The sequence below is a fragment of the Oncorhynchus tshawytscha genome, linkage group LG02 (assembly GCF_018296145.1).
Source record: "Oncorhynchus tshawytscha isolate Ot180627B linkage group LG02, Otsh_v2.0, whole genome shotgun sequence".
NCBI lineage: Eukaryota > Metazoa > Chordata > Actinopteri > Salmoniformes > Salmonidae > Oncorhynchus > Oncorhynchus tshawytscha.
The window spans coordinates 58,190,507-58,208,306 of record NC_056430.1 but is presented as its reverse complement, the minus strand read 5'-3'; the positions used below and the strand labels follow the sequence as shown (position 1 = coordinate 58,208,306).

General features: G+C 41.0%; 2 protein-coding genes across 2 annotated transcripts in view; one reads left to right on the top strand and one right to left on the bottom strand.

Moving 5' to 3' along the window:
- Nucleotides 1-6,454: 6,454 nt before the first annotated feature.
- On the bottom strand, nt 6,455-16,120 carry LOC112266409 (acylphosphatase-2). Its single transcript, XM_024443847.2, has 4 exons — nt 15,860-16,120; nt 15,064-15,080; nt 14,586-14,695; nt 6,455-6,913 (listed from the first exon to the last, which is right to left on the bottom strand). The coding sequence occupies exons 1-4, from the start codon at nt 15,990-15,992 to the stop codon at nt 6,799-6,801; spliced, it is 375 nt and encodes a 124-aa protein (XP_024299615.1). The 5' UTR covers nt 15,993-16,120; the 3' UTR covers nt 6,455-6,798.
- Nucleotides 15,868-17,800, top strand: part of bdh2 (3-hydroxybutyrate dehydrogenase, type 2) — a 25,790-nt gene continuing 23,857 nt past the window's right edge. Inside the window, exon 1 of the mRNA XM_024443841.2 lies at nt 15,868-15,933. The gene's annotated coding sequence lies outside the window, so the exon portion shown is untranslated. The remainder of the gene's footprint in view (nt 15,934-17,800) is intronic.

The window sequence follows — 17,800 nt, the reverse complement described above, 5'->3', positions numbered from 1 at the left end:
ATACAGTAGAAGAAATACTAATTCTAACGCATTTAATAAATACTACAGTTCTACAAAGGGAATAATTGCATATGGTGTGTTTGGGTGGTGCAGTGAGGTGTTCGGAGTCACTTTGATACAATGGGAGTTTGCTGTTATGGGACCTTTCACATCTTGTCTTGTGTCATCAATTTCTTTGTATCCAAGCGGTATCATCTGTGAGAGAAAGAAGAAAACGCTATTACACATTCATGGAATACGGTCTGTATTCCTACTGTAGCAGCATGCAGTAGAATATGAGACATCTCACAGACATGTTAACTAGCTAGCTAGCTACAACACACAGGTATAGGTACCCCAAGTCTAATATGAGTCATCAAGCCAAAGTCATTCATTTATTCTCAATTATCATCATCAAAACATTTCTCAAATTTTGCTCATAATGAGAGGCACTGGGGCTAGTTAGCTAGCTACAACGTTAGACTACAGTACATTTTAGGTTTAGCAAACAACACAACTCGCCCGAATTGATCACCAAATTGTACTGAACAACACTGGTTGCTGGTCGCTGCTTGCTGGTCTCGTAATTATTTTTCTTGCCATCTCAACTTCTCTTCAGTGTATTCTGGCTCAAATAAATAGGGCTGTTCCTATGTAAAAGAAAATAAAGGATTTGTCGTTCAGCTCTTCTTAGAAAGAGGAAGCAGTCATTGCAGCAAATTATTGAGCATTCTCGGTAACATAGCTCCTGTGAACCTGTAAACTAGTACCGCCTCCATTTTTAAAAGCTTGCTTTCGAGGGTGGGAACAAGGAAGTATGGCTCCCGTCTTTGCAAAGCCAGGTAAAATGAGTCAATCTAGATATCCTGCAATGTCCTGGCAGATAGGAACACCGTTGAGAAAAGTCCAATGGCTCTATTGAACAAGGACAACCATATCTACCTGCGTGATCATGCAGTCGGCGAAACACAAAGGCCACAATAATTGCTTAGAAACGTAACTCCATTCATTTTTTGATCAGACAGCAAGCTCAATCAACCAATGACATCATAATTGTCTGAATCACCCTCTCATCACTCTCTGGAAAAACACCCCAAAAAGTCTCTAGCGGTGAAGTTTCCCTTTAAGGGAAGTACACAAACGCTGGCTATCCTTGCATAGGAAAGAGAGTTGTGAGGAGGGCAAAGCACTGCCACTATTGGTTGATTTCTTCCACAGGTGGAGCCCTACATCTCACTCAAATAGGCAGGCTTTCAGCTTGTGATGACTGGACAGGCTTTCAGCTTGTAATGATTTTACTTTACTGTAACGTACATCCCAATACAATAACATTAATGTTGTTATTTGGATCATGGCCATTCATGTAGTGAACTTGTATGAAGGGCATTCTATAATGATAAAGTTCAATGATACACTTACTGGGCAGTTTATTAGGTAATACCCGTTCATGAAAGTGGATCGCTCCATTTTCCGTGGCTTGCTACAATGCCTTCAGAAAGTATTCATACCTCTTGATTTATTCCACATTTTGTTGTGTTACAGCCTGAATTCAAAATGAATTCAATAACATCTACACTCACCCATCTACACACAATACCCAATAATGACAAAGGCAATACATATTTTTAGAGGTTTTTGCAAATTTATTGAAAATTAAATACAGAAATGTCTAATTTACATAAGTACTCATTACACTTTTGGCGGCGATTACAGCTGTGGGTCTTTCTTGGTAATTCTCTCTAAGAGCTTTCCACACCTGGATTGTGCAACATTTGCCCATCATTCTTTATACAATTCTTCAAGCTTTGTCAAATTGGTTGTTGAACATTGCTAGACAAACATTTACAGGTCTTACCATAGATTATCAGTAGATTTAAGTCAAAACTGCCACTCAGGAACATTCACTGTCTTCTTGGTAAACAACTCCATTGTAGAGTTGGCCTTGTGTTTTAGGTTTTTGTCCTGCTGAAAGGTGAATTAATCTCCCAGTGTCTGGTGGAAAGCAGACTGAACCAGGTTTTTCTCTAGGATTTTGCTGTGTATTTAACTCTATTCTGTTTCTTTTTTATCCTGAAAAACTCCCCAGTCCTTAACGATTACAAGCAGCCATAACATGATGCAGCCACCACTATGCTTGGTATTATATGAAGAATGGTATTCAGTGATGTGTTGGATTTGCCCCAAATATAACGCTTTGTATTCAGGAAAAAAAGTTTTTTCTTTGCCACATACAGTATTTTGCCGTATTACTTAAGTGCCTCATTGGCAACAGATTGCATATTTTGGAATATGTTTATTCTTTACAGGCTTCCTTCTTTTCACTCATTTAGGTTAGTATTGTGGAGTCACTTCAATGTTGTTGATCCATCCTCAGTTGTTTTCTCATTTAACATATACTAATAGGTGCCCTTCTTTGCGAGGCTTTGGAACCTCCCTGGTCTTTGTGGTTGAATTTGTGTTTAAAATTCACTGCTTGACTGAGGGAGCTTATAGATAATTGTATGTGTGGGGTACAGAGAGGAGGTAGTTTAGTTTATTTAGGCTTGCCATAACAAATGGGTTGAATTTTTTTTTTAAACATTCTAATTTGACATGATTTGTTTGGTATTTTATTTGGATCCCCATTAGCTGTTGTAAAAGCAGCAGCTACTCTTCCTGGGGTCCACACAAAACATGAAACACAATACATAATACAGAATTACATAATACAGAACATCATTAGACAAGAACAGCTTAAGGACAGAACTACATACATTCTTAAAAAGGTACACGTAGCCTACATATTAATGCATCCACACAAACTAGGTCAAATTGGGGAGAGGTGTTGTGCCGCGAGGTGTTGCTTTATCTGTTTTTTGAAATCAGGTTTGCTGTTTATTTGAGTAATATGAGACGGAAGGAAGTTCCATGCAGTAAGGGCTCTATATAATACTTCACGTTTTCTTGAATTTGTTCTGGATTTGGGGACTATGAAAAAAAGACCCTGGTGGAATGTCTGGCGGGATAAGTGTGTGTGTCAGAGCTGTGTGTAAGTTGACTGCAAACAATTTGGGATTTTCAACACAATGTTTCTTATAAAAACAAGAAGTGATGCAGTCAGTCTCTCCTCAACTCTTAGCCAAGAGAGACTGGCATGCATATTATTAATATTAGCCCTCTGATTACAATGAAGGGCAAAACGTGCCGCTCTGTTCTGGGCCAGATGCAGCTTAACTAGGTCTTTTCTTGCAGCACTGGACCACACAACTGGACAATAACCAAGATTAGACAAAACTAGAGCCTGCAGAACTTTCTTTTTGGAGTGTGGTGTCAAAAAAGCAGAGCATCTCTTTATTACGGCTACACCTCTCCCCATCTTTCCAACCATTGAATCTATATGTTTGACCATGAGTTTACAATCTAAGGTAACGCCAAGTAATTTAGTCTCCTCAACTTGTTCAACAGCCACACCATTCATTACCAGTTTCAGCTGAGGTCTAGCACTTAAGGAATGATTTGTACCAAATACAATGCTCTTAGTTTTAGATTTGTTCAGGACCAGTTTATTAATGGCCACCCAACTCTTTGTTAAGGGTTTCAGTGACTTCATTAGCTGTGGTTGCTGATGTATTTATGGTTGAATCATCAGTATACATGGACACACATGCTTTATTTAATGCCAGTGGCAGGTTATTGGTAAACATAGAAAAGAGTAGAGGACCTAGAGAGCTTCCCTGCAGTACACCACACTTTACATGTTTGACATTAGAGATGCTTCCATTAAAAGAAAACCCTTTGAGTTCTAAAAGATAGATAGCTCTGAATTCACGATATGGCAGAGGTTGAAAAGCCATAGCACTTAAGTTTTCTCAACAACAGGTTATGGTCAATAATATCAAAGGCTGCACTGAAATCTAACAGTACAACTCCCACAATGTTCTTATTATCAATTTCCTTCAACCAATCATCTGTCATTTGTGTCAGTGCTGTACATGTTGAGTGCCCATCTCTATAAGCATGTTGAAAGTCTGTTGTTCATTTGTTTACAGAGAAATAGCATTGTATTTGGTCAAACACATTTTTCCCAACAGTTTGCTAAGAGCTGGCAGCAAGCTGATAGGTCTGCTGTTAGAACCAGTAAAGGCTGCTTTACCACTGTTGGGTAGCGGAATTACTTTGGCGTCCCTCCAGCCCTGAGGACAAAGACTTTCCTCTATGCTCAGATTAAAAATGACAGATAGGAGTGGCTATAGAGTCAGCCACCATTTCCATCTAAGTTGTCAATGCCAGGAGGTTTGTCATTATTGTTAATGATTGTTAATCGTTAACAATCATTTTTCCACCTCTCCCACACTAACTTTACAAAATTCAAACTTGCACTGCTTTTCTTTCAGTATTTGTTTTTTTATACATACATAAAATTGCTCACTTTTTGTTGTGGGCATTTCCTGCCTAAGTTTGCCCACTTTGCAAATGAAATAATCATTAAAATAATTGGCAACATCAAATGGTTTTGTGATGAATAAGCCATCTGATTCGATAAAAGATGGGAGTTGAATTTGTCTTTCTGCCCATAATTTCATTTAAAGTACAAGTTTTTTCCCATCATTCTTTATATCATTGATCTTGGCTTCATAAAAGTTTCTTATTTTTGTTGAGTTTAGTCACAAAATATCTAAATTTGCAGTAAAGTAAGCCAGTCAGATGTACAGCCAGACTTATTAGCCACTCCTTTTGCCACATCTCTTTCAACCATACAGTTTTTAAATTCCTCATCAATCCATGGAGCCTTAACTGTCAGTTTCTGAACAGGTGCATGTTTATCAATTGGAAGAAGCAATTTCATAAATTCATCAAGTGCAGCATCTGGATGCTCCTCAATCACATCAGACCAACAAATCTTTTTAACATCATCCACATAAGAGTCACAGCAAAATCGTTAGTATGATCTCTTATACACTATTTTAGGCCCAGCTGTTGGAAATGTGGCTTTCCTGGATATAGCCACTATATTGTGATCACTGCATTCAATGGGTACGGATATAGCTTTAGAACAAAGTTCTACAGCATTAGTAAAAATGTGATCAATACATGTGAATGATCTTGTTTGTGTAGTGTTTGTAAACACCCTGGTAGGTTGATTAATATCCTGAACCAGATTACAGGCACTGGCTACAGTAAGAAGCTTCCTCTTGAGCGGACAGCTTGATGAACACCAGTCAATATTCAGGTCCCCAAGAAAGTAGACCTCTCTGTTTACATTACATACACTATCAAGCATTTCACACATATTATTTAGATACAGACTGCTAGCACTTGGCGGCCTATTGCAACACCCCAAAAGAAAAGGCTTTAGATGTGCCAAGTGAACCTGCAACCACAACACTTCAATAACACTTGACAAAAGATCTTCTCCAAGCATTACAGGGATATGGCTCTGAATATATACAGCAACTCCTCCGCCATAAGCATTTCTGTCTCTTCTATAAATGTTATATCCTTGTATTGCAATTGTGTGTAGGCCAGTGACCAAAAAATCCAAATGTAATACATTTCAAATTCAGCCTGTAATACAACGACATTTGGAAAAAGTAAAGGGGTGTGAATACTTTCTGAAGGCACTGTATAAAAAGCAGGCATACAGGCATCCAGTTACTGTTCGATTGAACGTTAGAATGGGCAAAACAAGTGACCTAAGGGACTTTGAGTGCGGTGTAATCATGTGGCAGGTGCACTGGATCCAGTATCTCAAACGGTCATGCTCATGGGTATTTCACGCACGACAGTGTTTAGGGTTTACAGAGAATGGTGCGACAAACAACATCCAGTCAGCGGCAGTCCTGTGGGAAAAAACTGGTCATTGATGAGAGAGGTCAAAAGGATAATGGTAAGAATCGTGCAAGCTAACAGGCGGGCCACAAACAGACATAACGGTGCAGTACAACAGTGGTGTGCAGAACGGCATCTCAGAATGCAGAACTCATCGATCCTTGTCACGGATGGGCTATCGCATCTGATGACCACACTGGGTTCCACTCCTATCAGCTAAAAACAAGAAGCGGCTCCAATGAGCACGCGATGGTGTACACTGGAAAATTGAGGAGTGAAAAAACCTTGGCTGGAACACGACAGCAAGTTCAGTTTAATCGAGTGGCCTGCGCAGACCTCAAACCTCAACCCAATGGAGCATCTTTGGGATGAGATGGAACGGGCTGTTCACAGCATGAATGTGCTGCTGTCCAATCTGCAGCAACTGCGTAATGCAATCGCGTCAGCTTGGACCAACATCCCTGTGGAATGTTTCCGACACCTTGTAGAATGCCCTGAAGAATTCAGACTGTTAAAGAGGGAAAGGGGGGTCCGACCCGGTACTAGATATGTGTACCTAATAAATTGTCCGGTGAGTGTGTGTTGCATCCATGTTGAGAAAAACAACTCTGCAGATCCTCAAAATATTTTTTATATTTAAAACTACTGAAAATGTTCACACAGTTGGTTCACTAAATTATTTTATTTCTGTCTTTGATGGGATGAACTCAACATTGTAAAGGTTGACTATAATTGACATATATGGTGGCATTTAAGTGCAATTTAAAAGTTGCATTTAGCAAACTAATCATGTCAAACTTCTGTTGTGGGTGAAATGATAACAGAGCATTCAAATGACTTCTTCAAACAATAAATAAATGGCATAACAGGCCTCAGAATGACATTTAAAACTGTGAAGATATGAATGTTACAGGTCAAATCAAGCACGTTAGAAGTTGAGAAGCTACTAATTCCTTTGGGGCAGGCCTCAGGGTGGATACTTGCTGCGGTGCTTTGTCGCTGCTCTGGCAGTCAGTAGCGAGTGCCAAAGCCATGGATTTCCAGTTTGGGGATGTCCCTCTCGTTAGAGAACTCGGCGTGGTCAATGCGTGAGCTGGGACTCCCCACCGTACTCAGCCACACCTTCCTACGGAAAGAGAGAGAAAAGGCCCACAATTCCGAGTCAAAACAACACCTCACAAACTGTCACTGGTATTCAAAACCAGGACTATAAAAGACACGCAACATGATTTTCAGTTTCAGGCAATAATCTCTTCTGATAATATAGTATGTAGTTCAGGTGTTTTAATTAGGCTTTTGGGACTACTCCATTGATTCCATTGTACTGGACTAAACAAAATAAAGGGCAGACAATGTATTAAAACAATCTATTTGACCCAGGTCTGGTGTCAATGCATTGACAGACATAACAATAAATATTGCCAGCTACAGCCAAGATTTGGCTGTAATAGGCCATATGTTCTGAGTCCCCAGCATAACGCAAACACAATGGGAGCAATTCATGTTGGTGATAATCATCTCATGGGTGCAAGCGATGAGCTACCACCAGAGGACCTATGTTCCCTTTCCTCGCAGTCTGTACGCTACATCCCTCATGCTGTATTCAAGTGAATCAAGAGGTCACTAAATGCATTATGGTCCTCTGAGGGCCCATCACTCCATTCTTATTGGATGAGTGCGAGCAGGAAGGCGCACCGGTTGGCAGTCGGAAGCTTTTTTTTAAGGTGCGTCTGTGTTGAGACTGCCGGGAAACATCTTGCGTTGGAGGCTAGGATGGAGGAAATTGACTAACAACCAAAGAGAGATGTATGTGTCGTTGTATGTGTCGTTGCTTACAAGGGTGCATTGATATTCCCTTTCAATGAAATACAAGTAATTCTACTGGTAGTTCACTAGGCTATGTATTATCAAGTTGAGCACAGAGAGTGTCTGAGCTTTGGGAATACAGGATTTTTTTTAAAGCCTAGAAAATACAGACTACCCAGTAATAAAAAAAATGCTGTCTAGTTAACTCTGACAATGTTATACTGCAGTGCTGTCAAATATGTTGATTATTGTGCATTGTCCCTGACATAAACTATATAAATAACTCAAATGTTATCAATACTGACATTGTAAATATAGGATACACACCAAGGTGTATAAAAGAGGAAAAAACACTGAAAATTACAAATCTACTAAATAAAAAAATAAACGCAACATGTAAAGTGTTGCTGCAATGAAAAGTCCCAGAATTGTTGCATACGCACAACAAGCTTATTTCTCTCAAGTTTTGGGCACAAGTTTGTTAGTGAGCATTTCTACCTGACAGGTGTGGCATATCAAGAAGCTGATTAAACAGCATGGTCATTATACAGGTTGCACCGAGTGCTGGGGACAATAAAAGGCCACTAAAATGTGCAGTTTTGTCACACAACAGATTTGTTTTATTTAACCAGGAAAAGCCCATTGAGACCCATAGTCTACTTTTCAAGGGAGTCCTGGCCAAGAAGGCAGCAACAATCAATACATTACAGAATTAAAACAAACAACAATACAGCCTGATCCAGCCTACAAAAGCATTTACACTCCTCTGTAACAGTCTCCCATCAATACTTTAAATTCATTCAGTGGCACTAACATATCTAGATGATGCATGGATTGTAGACTATTCCATGCCTCTGGTGCACCAGAAGAGAAGGCATTCTTGCCTAATACTGTAAATGTCCTGGGGACTTTAAGTAGCAACCACCTAGCAGACTGGGTATAGTAACTGCTGGTGGTGAAGGAGACCAGACTACAGAGGGAGTATACCCAAAAGTGCTTTGTAGATGAACACATACAAATGTAGCTTTCTGCACATATAATGTCTCGAATTTTGAGGGAACTTTCTGACACAGATGTCTCAACTTTTGAGGGAGCGTGCAATTGGCATGCTGACTGCATAAATATCCACTAGAGTGGTTGCCAGAGAATTTAAAATGTTAATTTGTCTACCTTAAACCACCTCCAAAGTCGAATTTTATTTGTCACATACACATGGTTAACAGATGTTAATGTGAGTGTAGCGAAATGCTTGTGCTTCTAGTTTCGACAGTGCAGTAATATCTAACAAGTAATCTAACAATTCCCCAACAATTACCTAATACACACAAATCTAAAAGGGTTGAATGAGAATATGTACATATAAATATATGGATGAGCGATGGCCGAGCGGCATAGGCAAGGTGCAATAGATGGTATAAAATACACTATATACATATGATATTATGAATGTAAGATATGTAAACATTATTAAAGTGGCATTATTTAAAGTGGCATTGTTTAAAGTGACTAGTGATCCACTTATTAAAGTGGCCAGTGATTGGGTCTCAATGTAGGCAGCAGCCTCTCTGAGTTAGTGATTACTGTTTAGCAGTCTGATGGCCTTCAGAGAGAAGCTGTTTTTCAGTCTCTCGGTCCCAGCTTTGATGCACCTGTACTGACCTCGCCTTCTGGATGGTAGCGGTGTGAACAGGCAGTAGCTCGGCTGGTTGTTGTCCTTGATGATCCTTTTGGCCTTCCTGTGACATCGGGTGCTGTTGGTGTCATGGAGGGGCAGGTAGTTTGACCCCAGTGATGCGTTGTGCAGACCGTACCACCCTCTGGAGAGCCTTGCGGTTTAGGGTGGTGCAGTTGCCGTACCAGGCTATGATATAGCCTGACAGGATGCTCTCGATTGTGCATCTGTAAAGGTTTCTCAGGGTTTTGGGTGACAAGCCAAATTTTTTCAGCCTCCTGAGGTTGAAGAGGAGCTGTTGCGCCTTCTTCACCACAATGTCTGTGTGGTTGGACCATTTCAGTTTGTCTGTGATGTGTACGCCGAGGAACATAGAACTTTCCACCTTCTCCACTGCTGTCCCTTCGATGAGGGTTGGGGGTGCTCCCTCTGCGGTTTCCTGAAGTCCACAATCATCTCCTTCGTTTTGTTGACGTTGAGTGAAAGGTTGTCTTCCTGACACCACAAGTGCCCTCACGTCTTCCATGAAGGCTGTCTCATTGTTGTTGGTAATCAAGCCCACTACTGTTGTGTTGTCTGCAAACTTGATGATTATGTTGGAGGCGTGCATGGCCACAGTCGTGGGTGAACAGGGAGTACAGGAGGGGGCTGAGCACACACCCTTGTGGGGCCCCAGTGGAGGGTCAGCGAAGTGGAGATGTTTCCTACCTTCAAAACCTGGGGGTGGCCCGTCAGAAAGTCCAGAACCCAATTGCACAGGGCGGGGTTGAGACCCAGGGCCTCCAGCTTGATGATGAGCTTGGAGGGTACTATGGTGTTGAATGCTGAGCTGTAGTCAATGAACAGCATTTTTACATCGGTATTCCTCTTGTCCAGATGGGATAGTGCGATGGTGATTGCATCGTCTGTGGACCTGTAGGGGCGGTATGCAAACTGAAGTGGGTCTAGGGTAGCCGGTAAGGTGGAGGTGATATAATCCATGACTAGTCTCTCAAAGTTACTACATGATGACAGAAGTGAGTGCTACGGGGCGGTAGTCATTTAGTTCAGTTATCTTTGCCTTCTTGGGTACCGGAACAATGGTGGCCGTCTTGAAGCATGTGGGGACAGCAGACTGGGATAGGAAACTATTTAATATGTCCGTAAATACATCAGCCAGCTGGTCTGCGTATGCTCTGAGGATGCGGCTAGGGATGCCTTCTGGGCCAGCAGCCTTGTGAGGGTTAACCCATTTAAATGTTTTACTCACGTCGGCCATGGAGAAGGAGAAGGGGGAGCATAGTCCTTATTAGCGGGCCGCAACGGTGGCTCTGTATTATCCTCAAAGCGGACAAAGGTGTTTAGTTTGTCTGGAAGCGTGACGTCGGTGTCCGTGATGTGGCTGTTTTTTTGTTGTTGTAGTCTTCAACTTCCTGTAGACCCTGCCACTGCCACATACGTCTTGGGTCTGAGCCGTTGAATTGCGACTCCACCTTGTACCGGCATTTTGCTTGTTTGATTGCCTTGCAGATGGAATAACTACACTGTTAATATTCATCCATATTTCCAGACCTCTTTCCATTGTTAAATGTTCGCACGTTCGCAAATCCCAGCATCAATCCATGGTTTCTGGTTAGGGTAGGTTTTAATAGTCACAGAGGGTACCTTATCTCCAATGCACTTCCTTATAAACTCACTCACTGAGTCAGTGAATAGATTGATGTTGTTCTCTGAGGCTGACCAGAACATATCCCAGTCCGCGTGATCAAAACAATCTTGAAGCCTGGATTCTGATTGGTCAGACCAGCGTTGAATGGTTCCAGTCACTTGCACATCCGGTTTGAGTTTCTGCCTATAAGATGGCAGGAGTAAGATGGCATCGTGGTCGGATTTGCCAGCCCAGGACCACCAAATCTGGCTTCTTCACCTGCGGGATCATCTGAGACCAGCCACCCGCAGCTGATGAAACTGAGGATTACTTATATCTTTAATAAAGCCCTTTTTTGGGGGAAAAAAAATTGCCATCCCTCCCATGGCTGCGCCCCTGCCCAGTCATGTGAAATCCATAGATTAGGGCCTAATCAATTTATTTAAATTGACTGATTTCCTTATATGAACTGTGTAACTCAGTAAAATCTTTGAAATTGTTGCATGTTGCATTTATATTTGTTGTTCAATATACATTGACAAACTACTATAGCACATTTCTGAATCACAGACCACACACACACACAAACAGAGAATTTTAAATAGGTACCACATTCGGACACAGGCTATTACAGTATTATACACAATGTATTAAGTGCGTAGATCTGCCCAGTTTTTCAGGAAACTAAACCCTAACAAAAGAAAACAGGGAAACTGGAAAATAATTGCACTTGCTAGCTGCTGAGGGAGGGAGGTAATTTAGTCAAATGAATCCTTTATGAACACCCACCCTTGCTTGTTTACATTTCCCTATCTCACATCTCTGAGTGGTAGGCAGAGGAAGACCTTTATTGGATGTCTATAACCTTTCTTTCCCCTTTGCGTTTTCTATAGAGGTGTGAGTAAGAGCTTTGAAAACATGCTCGTTCTCTCTCACTCTACCACATCCGCTGGTCAATAACCCCCCCCACCCCCACCCCATGTACACAGTGGAGCCCATCTGTGTTCTCAAGCGCAGGCTGCTACTCATTGTTTTCAAGGGAAGAACTGGGAGGCTCCAACCCTCTCACTGGTTTGGGGAAGTTAGATAGCATTGAAAGTGTGGGGGGGGGGGGTTTCCCACATTGCTGTTCCTGTAAAGTGCCTTCATCATAAAGTGGTACCATTACTTTGTGTACTGCTTGACAAGAGCTCTATGAGACATAGCTAGATCTAACATTCCAACAACATCTTGGATTAGTTCAAATTAAGCTAGCCTTATCTCCACACTACTGAAAAGGATAAATTCAGATACAAGGCCCCAAAAAATAAAGATAAAGTGATGAAGTGGTAGATATCAGGACTAAGACATGGAACAAAAGGAGTTAAGTCAGCAGACTAGCAATTCCAACCCTGCCAAAGAGAGGTGGAAAGTAAGACAGGGGGAATATTTATTGTTCATGAAAGAGAGAAAAAAGAGGGGGGGAATGCAGGCAGACTCCAGCAGATTCCAACCCCGCCTGCTCTGTCTGTTTCAATATTTAATGACCAAACACATTTCTGTTCTCACATCTCGTGTTCGCAGGCCGGAGTGAAAAGGAACACTTTTTTTTGTGCAGCAAAAGCTCAACCCTCAAAAGGCAATGTCAGGCACAGTTGAATGACTACAAACACTGCAGTGTGTACATAAAAAAAATACACATACTTCAAGAGGAACCCTCCCCCCAAATTTCAGAGCTAGATAAATACTCTATAGCCAATGGGTGGAGGAGCTGCCCAGAGAGATTCATGTTTAGGTAGTTTAGGGTAGTTTGTATAATGTACCATTTTTCATCACATAGCACATTTACCATTATGTAAGTCACAATACAATAGAAATTAGAAACAAGCCAAAGGATTTGGAGGATCCATTGCAATCAATCTCACACACACACACACACACACACACACACACACACACACACACACACCAGGCATTGTGAAAGGAAATACTCCCCTGCTGGCCGGACCCTCCTCCAGCTCTCCAGTACATCTTGTTCCCATTTCCCAGTTCGTAGAGAACCTGGTGATGTAATCCACAGCTCGACCCAGGCTGACTTACTTTCCCATGTACCTCGGTTTTAGGAACTACAGGCTGAGCCACACCCACCAAACAGGTCAGGGAAGTAGTAAGATGAAGTTGCCCCTCAACACTGATCTGAAGTCAGTTTAGCGTCCTTCAGTTTTGTGCAAGCATGGGCAAATGGGAGTTCCCCGAGATAAACAAATGAGAAGCCGGCACACAGAATATTGCTGCTCCCCAGTGCTTTATTTCTGCACCCAAATACTAATTCCTTTTTCTCAGTAATATCCATTAGTCCAGCACCGGTATTCGCAAGTTTAGGATGTGCATATCACCCTCCTTTTCTTCAGAGGGAGTTTCTACCATACACCAGTCTATTCCTTTTAAATCCATGAGGGGGAGTTTGTGAGCGCACCTTTTGGGGATAGAGAATCAGGCCACATCCTGTGACTAGGCATGGGAAGCTCTATTCTAGAGTATTCCATGGGGCAGGGATCATCAACTAGATTCAGATGTGTGCCAATTCCTTATTGAGCAGATGGTCAGGGGGCCCGAACATAAAAATATTTTTTAGACTGCAAATTGCCCGCAAGAAGCACAAACAGATATAACATTTGACTAAAACATAATCCTTTCAAACATTGCTTACATTTGTATATGATCACATATATCTCTCTATTAAATCCCCCCCAAAAACCCACCAGTTGGGGAACCCTGGCATTTGGTAAGTCTGGGCATATGATGACACCTACTGGCAAAGTACTACTTTGCATTCTCAATAAACAAAGGTATTATCTCTAGTAAAGACAGTAAGTAAGTAAAAATGTATGTCCTCTGTTAAGCTCTCACAAGTGTGATGATATTAAAGTAGCTGCATGGTGTCAGTGATACTCTTGCCTGGTTTCAACCAATGTAACTGCTCTGAGGTATGCCTACATTTTATTACGTTTTTTTGCACTGATTCTTGCATAGGCTCGATGTACACTCACTGGACTCTAACCACACACTCACACATACTACACTGACACTAACACACACACACACACATTGACGCCACACACACACAAACATTCACACTCTTCACATACACTGCTGCTACTCTCTGTTTAGCTATAGTCACTTTACCTCTACCTACATATTACCTCAATTACCTTGACTAACCCCGTACCCTTGCAAAAAACTATTTTATTTGATACATGTAGTATAGCTATCATTAAACACTTTACTTACGTGTATGAAGCGGTATTAGTTGTTAAAAGCATGTATGAGCCTTTATGATTAAAATAAGGCTTATAATATGTTCTCTCTCTGTGTGGCAACCAACTCAAAAACTGTCTTTAAATGGTAATGCAAAATAAAACATATTAAGTGTTGTGATGCTGATGGCTAAATTACAAAATTCCCCCAACAGATTGGGGTGCTGTAAAAAATATAGAATAAGATGTGTTCAGCAGAGGAGGCTGGTTTGACTCCGTTCCATTGATTCCTTTACAAACATTTCAATGAGCCCTTCCTCCTATAGCTCCTCCCACCAGCCTCTTCTGGTGTGCAGTAGTTTGTAAACCAAGGCATTGCTTATGCAGTAAAATGGAATGATTCATTGAATCGTATCCTGTCTAATGAATTGTATTGTCTATCTCAGAGTGGACTTACATTTCCTTGACCTTGTCATGGGGCCCCTGTAACTGGCCAACCACGGTTCCTTCTCTTGTGTTCTTCACCCAGCCATTAACACCCAGCTTCTTCCCCTGGTCTTCTGTGTACTGGAAAACAAAGGACCAAAAGAAAGGAAGGAAAAATGGCACAGGGGGTGTCATGTCAGTGCAGTAACTGGGGTTATCTTCTTATAAAGATAACACTGTACAATGTATTTTAGAAACGGAACCAAAGATGCTCTACACTGTGTGTGGGCTAAATGAAAACGCTAACACACTTCACTTTATCAATATGTATGGAACACAGAATTTAAAAAGAAGAGTACAGTTTGATGAAAGAGGGGAAAATACTAACACGTTGCAAATCAAAATGGAATGTGATAGGTTTTAAAATATATATTTTGTTCTACTTTTATTTTATTGTTAAAAAAATAAATAAATCCTCAACATGTAAAAGGCTAAGTGAAGTTGCTCACCATTCTGAAGCAAACACCTGTAAGAACAAAAGAAACATGAAAAGAAATTGGGGTAATTCATATCCAAATATTCCAGATTAGCTTTATCTTGCTTTATTGACTTGATGACCTGATCCTTTCAAGAGACTAGAAACTGTAGAGAATCCAAAGGGCCATACACAGTCCTCTTTGGATCTCATTCAAACCATTGACCACAGCACGGCCAATGTGTACAACAGTCCTGACGCGTGTAATACGGTTTTGGAAACATCAGAAATTCTAATTTCATATCACGCCCAAATATTTTTTTTCAAATGCAAAATATACACTTACTGTGCGCCGTTTTAACACAGATTCCAATTCCCTTTACCTGAACTATGACACTTCCTGAGCTAATGGAATCTAAGGCAAAATAAAATTATAACATTGTCTCGAAGCTATTACACTTCTTCCCCTGGTCTTTTGTTGTGTATCTTTTATATTTGTGAAGTTATTTTGGGATGATAATTAAATTCGCAATCAAGGATACATTGTTTTTAATTAAGAGCATTTCATGCCTAGATCAATTCCCCTCAACAATATTCAATGGGCTAACTTGCACCGTGCCATAGGGGGAAACAATTGCATTTGAAAATATGGATAGCAGCATGCTATGTTTCGGGTTGCACAGTGAAAATTGTTACCAAACTTGCCTACTCAGTGAATCTACTTCAGGCAGTGTGCATTGTGTGAGTTGACCATTTTACATACAGGCACAGGCTCACCCCCCAAGGCAGACAACTGAACATGCGCGGGGTAGCCTAGTCAGCCTACCTACCCTGGACGTTCCCGAATATCTCGAAATCTACAGAGGCAAGCTTTTCACCTCCAACATCAACGTTGGAAGACATGGCAAGTAAAATAACCACTAAGGATAAAACTAAACTATATAGGCTTCCCACACTACCCATACAATAAATCCAGAACCTCTCCCGGCTAACAGATGTAGCTACTTTAGTTGCTTTCCTCAAAGATAAGGCTGAGCTATGCCCTGCTCACTGCCACCATTTTTCTTCTGCTTATGCGTCTTCTTCTAATTTAAGCAACTTTAGTGGTGAATTACTACCACCTACTGGACCAGACAGAGAAGGTCTAAAACCTGCCTAATCTCGGAAACCCTGATCTTAAATCATGCGTAACTGCGTCAGATCCTCCATACTGTCTGTCCACGAGAGGTTAAACCCTGTGATAATATTTTTTATTTTTTTGTGGGGGGCCTATGTTTGTCCTGTTACACACAAGTGCGTAATGGTAATGTATTATTTTGCATATCCCAACTCCCCCTGAGACACCCACAATTATAAAGGACCTCTGGGGCAATTAGGGCTAAAGGCCATGCTCAAAGGTACAGCAAAATATCTATATATATTTTTTCCCTTTGTCTGCTCCAGTATTCAAACAGCAACCTTTACAGTTACTGGCTCAACACTCTGACCTCAAGGCTACCTGCCATCCCTTATTCTGATGTTTAGCTGATGTTTAGCTGACACTGATTTTGTGCTCAAGTACTCAAAATTTAATGTTAGCTGTCCCCCATGGCAGAAGCACCCCAGCTGCTGGTAGAAAAAGGTTGAGAAACATTGATTTAGCATACATATTGGACGGTACAAAACTATCTGTAGATGAAGTCTCAATAAAAGGATGGCAAATATTTTATTTAGATCTTCATTCTTTATGCATTAGGGTTCTGGTTGGCTCAGTTGGTAGAGCATACAACTTGCAATACCAGGGCTGTCGGTTCAGTTGCCATGGGGGCTCAGTATGAAAATGAATGCACTTACTACTATAAATTGCTCTGGATAGAGTATTTACTATAATGTTTTGAAGGTACAGTTGATTCTGTAGATCAGTGAAACTAAATCCTAATTTAATGAATTTACGTTTTAATGTATAAGGTCACTAAATGTGAGTAATTTCACACAGTACATTGGAATGGATATTGTACAGTAATGTACATCATTCTCAACTCATAGGTAACAGCTTTGAACATGTTCCAACATTTGTTGAAAAAATAAATAGGCTACAGTATATTTTCACGTATCAGTATTACCAGTACTGCAAATAACGAATATCATTTTTCAAGTTTACAGTATATTTTGCCTCCTGTGTTAAAAAATGTGTTTTATTGCAGAGATGTCAATCCCAACTAGGGCTTGAACCCACGACCTTGAACCTGTCAACCCAACAGCATAGCCGTTACGCCAAGAGATATAGATTTCTTCAATATAGGATGGGTTGTCTGGAGAATGCATCTTTGTGCTTCACTGCTCCACGTACCTCGAGAGGGCCACAACCGGGGGCCCATCCCACTACTTACACGGATGTTGCAAATGGCGACAGTGCAACGTCCTATAGGTGTCTTCGAAAGGTCTCCTAAATAGGATTTACCCACTTGGGGAGATCATAATTAGGGTCCCTACAATATTATGATGGCGATTTATCTTGACTGTGAATGCCAATGTGGATATATGACTCGTGATGAGCAATGTGGCCTATCAATCTTAAAATAAGCCCCTTTGACACTTGTTCAGGAGGGTAGGCCACAAATATTTGGTCATGTGCATTTTCCGAAAGTAAAAAGAAACTATCTGATCAACAGTCTATTCCCACCACCATTTTTTTTTAAACTTAGAGTTATGAGAAAATAACTATTTCTTAAGCAATAATTTTGCTAGGACTGTCTGGGAGGGGTCTGAGTGAGGAGGGGAAAACTGAAAAC

Coding starts and splice junctions, on each gene's coding strand:
- LOC112266409 (XM_024443847.2), bottom strand. CDS start 15,992: ATGGGTAGTGTGGGAAGCCTATATAGTTTAGTTTTATCCTTAGTGGTT. Junction 6,914..14,585: donor CATGACAAGGTCAAGGAAAT/GTAAGTCCACTC, acceptor CTCTTTCCGTAG/GAAGGTGTGGCTGAGTACGG.